Source organism: Rousettus aegyptiacus, unplaced genomic scaffold (assembly GCF_014176215.1).
Source record: "Rousettus aegyptiacus isolate mRouAeg1 unplaced genomic scaffold, mRouAeg1.p scaffold_m13_p_2, whole genome shotgun sequence".
NCBI classification, from domain to species: Eukaryota; Metazoa; Chordata; class Mammalia; order Chiroptera; family Pteropodidae; genus Rousettus; species Rousettus aegyptiacus.
The window spans coordinates 132,355,303-132,363,182 of record NW_023416295.1 but is presented as its reverse complement, the minus strand read 5'-3'; the positions used below and the strand labels follow the sequence as shown (position 1 = coordinate 132,363,182).

At 46.5% G+C, this 7,880-nt stretch overlaps 1 protein-coding gene across 1 annotated transcript; it reads left to right on the top strand.

The window, feature by feature from the left end:
- The first annotated feature begins 2,198 nt into the window (after positions 1–2,198).
- On the top strand, positions 2,199–7,693 carry TMEM106C (transmembrane protein 106C). The gene is made up of 8 exons (XM_016124519.2): positions 2,199–2,330; positions 2,818–3,032; positions 4,104–4,167; positions 4,661–4,820; positions 4,916–5,056; positions 5,506–5,555; positions 6,011–6,064; positions 6,955–7,693. The coding sequence occupies exons 2-8, from the start codon at positions 2,846–2,848 to the stop codon at positions 7,049–7,051; spliced, it is 753 nt and encodes a 250-aa protein (XP_015980005.1). The 5' UTR covers positions 2,199–2,330; positions 2,818–2,845; the 3' UTR covers positions 7,052–7,693.
- The last annotated feature ends 187 nt before the right edge of the window (positions 7,694–7,880 follow it).

Genomic DNA, 7,880 nt, shown 5'->3' with positions numbered 1-7,880 from the left:
CTTTACCATCCTCACCAACCAAAACCCTGCCTTTTCCTTCCCACAGGCCCCGGCCCTTAGCTCTTTCCCTTCTTTTCAAAGCATCCGCAGCCCTCTGGCCTCTTCCTTTTAAGCTAGTATGAATCAGGGTACTGCCTGCTCACCTTCTCTGCTTCTTGGACAGCCTGGACAACCCTCTGTAATGTCCATCTGTAGCACGGACATTAGGTTTATTGTACCCTGCTCCTGGCAGTGTTCCAGCAGAGGCCACAAAGTGAGGTGATACCCATGTTGCTAAAGGATGGGCTCATTCCCCAGTTTCTCCAAGTGAATTCCCTGCCAGAAGTGAGTCCTCAGACAAAAACTTGAACTTGAGGGAGAGATCTCAGATAGACAAGGGGCCTCCCCCTCTCCAAGGGCATGTGCCCAAGGGCAGACTTTAGAAGAGGATAGACGCCTAAGTGTGGTCTACATGGTGTGTGGTTAAAGCAGTCAGATTGCTTGCGTTAAAATTCAGGCTTTCCCCTTTACTAGCTCTGTATCTGTATCTTTTAAGAGAGCATCCCACTGTGAGAGACAACCAAAACCCCACAGTATTTTCTCATGTAATGAGAAATCAGAAGATAGGTACCAGGGCCTGAATGTAGCTCCAAAGGCTATCAGAGTCCCAGGTTCCTTTTTCCCTTCTATTCAGCCTTTCTTAGCATGAACTTTTTACTTCGGGGTCACAAGATGGCTGTCCCACCTCCAAAAACAAGTTCAAATTTTAAACAAGAACTAGAAGGTCAAAGTACCAGTTGAGTCTCAATTCCTTTTAATAAGCTTTCCTGGAAGTCTCACACAACCTCTGCTTATATCTCATTGGCTTGAATTGTGTCACATGGCAAGAAAGGCTGGGAAATATATTTTTAAGTGAGCATATTGCCACCTCCAACAAAATCAGATTTGTATAAATAAGGAACATAAACTTGTATAGTGCTTGCAAGGAGAAAGGTGAAGACCAGATTTCAGAAAGGAGAAGGTGTGGGCAGAGATGGAAAAGGAGTTGCAATGGATCCTTGTTGGTTCTAACAAAGGTTTCTTGCTTGACCAAACTTAAGTCAGGCTCCTGAACCTTCTCCTAGGCCCCTCTGTATACTTATTATAAAATCCACTTTTAGCAAGAACACTGCTAAGTCAGCTTAGCAAGAACCCCCAACCCTCAATATCTGATCACCCTCAAATCTGATCGGTTCTTCATCCTCCACTATCCCCCAAGTGATATCTGATCACCTTGGCCTATCTTCAGCAAAAATCCTGTTAGGTCAGTTTAGCCAGAATTTCCCTTCCCCCTAAATTTTCCATCTGACCCTTACTCTGCCCCGGGGCTATAAATTCCTACTTGCCCATGTTATATTCGGAGCTGGGCCCACTCTCTCTCTCCCACTGTAATACACCATTGCAGCAGTCCCTACACCTATCACCATGGCCCTCACCATAAGGTCTGCCTTTCTGTCTTCGACAGCTGTCATTCAATATTTTTTTCTTTATCACTTCTTACTCTAAAAACTCACGGGGACGCTCATGACCAGCAGTTAGGCAGGTGACTAGACAAATTCTGGAGCACCAGCCTTCCCTATAGGAGAATGGGGAAAGAGAGATGGAGGGGGCAGAGACCTCACTCTCCATTGCCAAGCAGGCCCCTCATTCACTCAGTTCAGAATCTCTCCTCTTCCCCCAGCATCATTTTTAGTCACTTCACCTGCTTAATGTTCACCCCCACTTCCTTCTGCTGCGGGCTAAGCTCAACGTGGCAGTACCCACAGAGAAACGCACCCTTTAAAACATGTTATCTAATCCTTTACGTGCTTGCCTTTTGTGTGGTGTGGCGGGCTGGGGAAGGGGAGATCCTAAAGCAGGATGAGGGCGGGTTTAGTGTCTTCTGCATCTCTGTACCTTCAGCGTCTACACAGTCCCTATGCTCAAAGAAACGTTGAGAATGGCTTTGGTCGCCAGGGGCTTCTTCCTCCTCCCGCCGCAGAGAAACATTCTGCTCAGGAAGCCTGACTCGAACCTTTCCCAGCATTTCTGGAGAACGGCTGGGCATCGCCCTCTCTCCAAGTCCACCCTCCCTAGGCCGCGTAGACGCGGCTCTCCCTCGCACTCTGCCGCCCTCTAGCGGCGTCGCCTGCTGGGCCGCAAAGGGCGCACGCGCGTGCGCACGCCGGCGTCCCCGGCTCGCTTGCCATTCGGCGCGTGCGCACCGAATGAGAGCAACTCCGCCGACCCGACAGGCAGGTAAACAAGCTGAAGCCGGCGGGTGGCTTGAGGTGCGGTCCGGAAAGGAGCTACTGGGGGTTCGCGCCTTGCAGGTAGGTCCGTCGATTCCGGCTTTCGCTTCTGACTCCGGTGGACTCGCAGCGTCCCTTTTTTGTCAGGGGGCGTGACCTGAGCCTGCCTCGCGGGGCCGGGGGTCGGAGTGGGAGGATTTTTAAGGCCTGTTATTAATTTGGTGTGTGTTGTTTGTTCAGGAAGCTTTTCTTGAGGAGGGCACAGAGTTTGCAAATAGTGGACGGGAAGGGCGAGACGGGACCAGGTGGAAGCTGGGGTGCCCCGAGTCCCAGGGCTGTTAGGAGCTGGGCAGGTTGGCAGAAGCAGGATCCGTTCTTCCGGCTGTATGGGGGTGGGGGGAGCACTGCTACAAAATGAAGACCTGGTAGAAATTGTGCAGATGTTTAAGATCACACTGAGGACGACAATTTCGTCGTTTTTGTGTTTATACTTTTCTCATTGATACCTTTTCTTCTCTCCTGGCGCGGTGCGGCCACTAACATGCAGTAACGTGGCTCTGCATTCTAGGACATGACACTGGTGGCACATCTCGGCCATGGGATCCCAGCATTCCACCTCTGCTCACCCCGCTTCCTACAAGCGGAGGAAAGAAGATGACAGGGAGGATTTACTGGATGAACGGGAACAGGAAGAAGCCATTGCCCAGTTTCCATATGTGGAGTTCACTGGGCGGGACAGCATCACCTGTCTCACGTGCCAAGGAACAGGTTACATTCCAACAGGTGAGAATCTTTGATCATGGGAAGGATGCTTCCCCAATAAGAATCCCAAGATACCACAGAGCTCTTCCTGTCTCCCATATAGAGCTTTTATTCTAGTCAGAAATATCATAATTGTAAGCTGTGCCCTGAACAGGAGTCAGCTCACCTGACTTGATAAACTTGGGCAGGTCCCACAACTTCTCTTGGTTTCCTGATATTCGAAAGCCTTTCTTTTCTTCACTTTCATTCTTTTGTTTTATGTTTCCTTGGTTTTGAACATTTGGTTTTGTTAAAGAACAAAAATTTAGTCTAGTATATTTGAAGATCTAATTGACTGTAGCCTGATTAAGATTATATTCCTGGATAAACAGCAGTTAGGTCAAGTATTAAGCCTAGATTCACTGTCATGAGCTTTGGCACTAGTGACTCCATTTGAAACCTGTGGTTTCCTCAACAGTTTGCTGCACATGGTGGGATTTGTTGACAGGTACGTTTCTTTATTGGTCTCACTCATAAGGCCTGGCTTGGCTTTACTTGGCGGTGAGTGGACCGGAGGATCAGGGGAAAGACAACTTGGAAGCTTCTGTTCAAGGAAGCGGTGAATCATTAACCTAAGGTCTGAAAAATATGTCAAGTAGGGAGGAAAAACAAATGCTCAGGAGCGGAGCCTAGATTAAATGCAGAATCGTCTATCACGAAGTCGACCCTCAAAAAGTTTTAACAGTTTAGATAGTCACAAAGGTTTAGAGCTAGTGATGACTATCCACTCTAAAGCCTTCATATTAGAAATGAGACAGGGGCCTAGAGAGGTAACGACTTCCCTGAGTTCATGCAGGAAGGCCAGAACAAGATCCTAGATTTCTCAACTTCCATATCACTGCCCTGGCAGCACTGGTAGATGTTTTGTAATTTGTGGCACTCTCTAGATTTACTTGTTTTTTTGCTCATTAGACCCAAAATGTGAAACTAGTATCTTAGAAATGTCTAATTCCAGACTAGTATATGTTGTGGCAGGCTGATGTGGGATATGTAGGAAAGTACTGCCAAGACATGGGACTTATTTTACCAAAATAATTGTTTGGTCTTTTCTAGAGCAAGTAAATGAGTTGGTTGCTTTGATCCCTCACAGCGATCAGAGATTGCGCCCTCAGAGAACGTGAGTTACCTGTCTCTTTCCTGTTAATACCTGCTTCTGTCCCTAGTCTCTTTTTATATGTGTGAATGCCAGTTAACTTCTTGAAAACTTATCTGTTCTTATAAATCCCTCCATTTCCTGTAACACTGTTTGCTCCAGCAAAATGCACTGCTCCCATCACCATCTGGGGTAGGAAACTTGAAGCTAGAACCATTCCGAAGGCCAAATGAAGGAACTGAATTAGAAGGAATTGGAGAAGAGGGGTGTCTTGGGAAGTTAGGAAATGTTTCTGTCCACACAGCTCCTCTTTTCAGCTTCTCTTCCCAGATTGCAAACAGCACTCTGATGGGTTTCAAAGGCTTCTCCCACTCCACTCATTCTTGCCTGGTTTGTGGTTCCTAGCCCTTTTTACTTTCTTGTCCCTCCCACCTCATTCCAGGTTTTGCATTTATTCTTAAGCAGTTGACCTTGATATCTGACTGCCTAAGTCGGTCACATGTTGTGTCATTTGCAGTAAGCAGTATGTCCTCCTGTCTGTTCTGCTCTGTCTCCTGGCATCTGGTTTGGTGGTTTTCTTCCTGTTTCCACATTCAGTCCTTGTGGATGATGGCGGCATCAGAGTGGTGAAAGTCACATTTAATAAGCAGGACTCCCTTGTAATTCTCGCCATCAAGGTAAGACATAGGCCCTCCCTTCTTGGGTTGTGCACCTGCAAGTCTTGGACCCAGGACACTTACAGTTGTTTCTTTACTTGCCCTGATTGATGCAGGCCACCCTGAAAATCAGGAACTCCAACTTCTACCCTGTGGCGGTGACCAGCCTGTCCAGCCAGGTTCAGTACATGAACACAGTGGTTGGGTCGTATACGACAGCTAACATCTCCCTCATTCCACCTCGGAGCGAGCAGCTGGTATGCTGTTCTTTTAGGATCCTTGCCCCACAAGCCTGAAAGAGGAGAGGGGGTGTAGGAATGCTGTAGCCACATTGCTTTCCTTTTCCTCTCCTTTCCACTTGTAGGAACTGGTTGATGAGAAAGACCTGATGGATTCTGTAATTATGAAAAACTAAGGAAAAAATCAGCTAGCATTTAAGTATTAGAGGAGCAAAAGAATTTGTAAAAGAAAGCAATTTGCTACAAATCAAGAAGAGGCAGAATTATAATCTGAAGTCCACTGGCCTCTCAAAAGAGAAGCAGTCGGAAGCATTTGTTAGAGGCTCATAGTCTGTATGAGGGACAATCTTGGGGAGGATATTTTGTACGTGACGGAAAGATGTTCCCAGGTCTTTAGACATTAATAATAGTATTGTTCTGTGTCAATACTGCTTGGGCAGAGACTGACTCTGGTGTCTTCTTTTCAGGTGCATTTTATGGAGCAGGCCGAGATGGGAGGACCATTTTCCTATGTGTAGTAAGGATGGTGTTCTCTCTTCGTGTGCTCTCTAATAGATAAAAAGAATGCAGAGTTATACTCAGTAACCTGGGGCTGGTCCTGCCTTTGATCTGTAGGTTCGCTAGCCTTGGCCATCTTGAGGTTTATTTGGAGAATGTGTTTTTTGATATTTAACCTAAGTGCTACAATTTCTGAAAGAGAACATTGAGCCACTAGAAACATTTCCAAGCCCCAGCATTTATATGATGGGTTTGGGGGGGGGGGGGAAGTGTCATGTTGTGAGAGGAGAAAGGACACTGCGGGGACTCCACACTGGTGAGCCATGGCAACGCTTAGGTCAGGAGGGCGGGCGCGGGAAGGGGAGGCGCCCCGAACAGGGCCGGCTGCACCTCGGTCTGACAGTCTTTGGCACTCTGCTGATTCTCCTTTTTTTTTGAGCCAAACTGACCGTATCCATATTTGCTCTTCGGTAGCTTCCTCTGCACGTTACCCGATATCCAGGTTCACAACATAGTGATCTTCATGAGGTACGTCCAGCTCCCTGTTCCATGGCCTTTGTTTCTGAGTATGGACCGTCAGGCTGTGTCAGCTCACCACCTGTGCTTGGGAGATCCCGTGTGACCCACAGGATCTGGCCTAGGCAGAGGTGCCTAGCCAAAGAGGGGACACCTCAGTGCCTCTCAGGCACAGATACAGTGAACTCCTGGGGTCCTCCAGATGCACTGTCCAAATCCCCTTCACGAATCACCAGACTCACAGTGAACAGTTAGACATATAATAGTCTTTATGAAATGGTGTCTAGTTTTGTGATCCTTTTAGAATCCTAATGAGACTAGTAAGGAACAGAAGAGTCTTTTCAATGTGTAAAGTACTGGACATTTAGTCAAACTTATTCTCTAGTCACACAAATTACCACATGTCACGGACCTTTGGAGTATTCTTCGAACCATGACTGTTAAATGTGCAGGTCTGCTGCAGACATTTGAAATAAGTGGGTTTAGAGCAAGGTTTCCCAGCCTTGGCACTATTGGCATTTTGGGCCAGACAGTTACTTGTTGTAAGGGGCTGTCCTGTGCATTGTAGGTTGTTTAACAGTATCCCCAGCCTCTACTAGATGCCAGGAACACTCACCACCTCCTCCCCCCTCAGTTGTAACAACCCAGAATGTCTCCAGACATTGCCAAAGTCTCCTGTGGGGAAAATATCCCCAGTTGAGAACCACTTATTTAGAATGTCACCTCATAGCACAGCATCTTTGTGGATATAGAAAGATCCTCTGGCCTGATTTTGTAACCATGAAGATATTTTTCTGGGACCCAAGGATATTATTGCCTGAGCTTGCAAGAAATTATTTGGGCAGTTTTTCTTATTTCATCTCAAAAACAGAATTAATTCTTGTTTTTTTTTTTTTTCCTAGAACTTCAGTGAAGATTTCATACATTGGCCACGTGACCCAGAGCTCCTTGGAGACACATCACTATGTGGATTGTGGAGCAAATTCCACAGCTGTTTAGAAACTTCTCTTGATTCTTCCATGACAGCAACTGTCAGAAGAGACACAGCATCTGTTCCCAGGAATTCCATACCTGCCCCAGATGGTAGAAGTAGAGGAGAAACTGGTTCTCTTAATCCCAGGCAAACTTCCTCCTGCCACTTGGGAGGAAAACTCCTTTCTGTGGCACCATTTATGTTTCTCTGAACAGCAGAAAAACTGCCCAATGCCCAGCCTATGCCCAGCAAATAGTAGGCACTCAAAAGGTTTGAAGAATTTAATTTAGATATTTTCAGCTGTTTTGGAGAATTATGTATTGAAAGCATACCGTACTTTGAGGTTGTCAAACCACAGAGCAAGCAACTTACAGATAGAACTGTGAGTGCAGCTGCATAGCTATTACCAGGGCCTCATCTGCACAGAAGAGGCAGCAGAGAGAGAACGTTCAAACACATAGAAGAAAGCACAGACCATTCAATATGTGAAAATCTTTCATCTGCTCCTGAATGCCTAAGAACTTTTTTTAAAAACAAAACTTTTTTTCCTGTATAAAGTTATAATTGTTTTTACCAAGAGTCTGTGTGAGGCTTGATTTACACTTCATCTATCGGCTGGAACATGCATTAGAGATTTGATAGATAATAAACCCTGCTTTTTATTCATGTGTTTCCTCTGCTTGCCTGGATGTCTTAGTAGGCACCCGTGGGGGACCATAGGATAGTTGCCTGAGGTTAGCACAGGGTGGGAAGGGAAGAGAAGGAGCACTGATTATACTGTCCCAGGAAGCTCCTGCCCCAGAAAGCAACCTCGCTTTTCACCATCTGCCTCCAGTGGTGACAGGCTGCCCCATT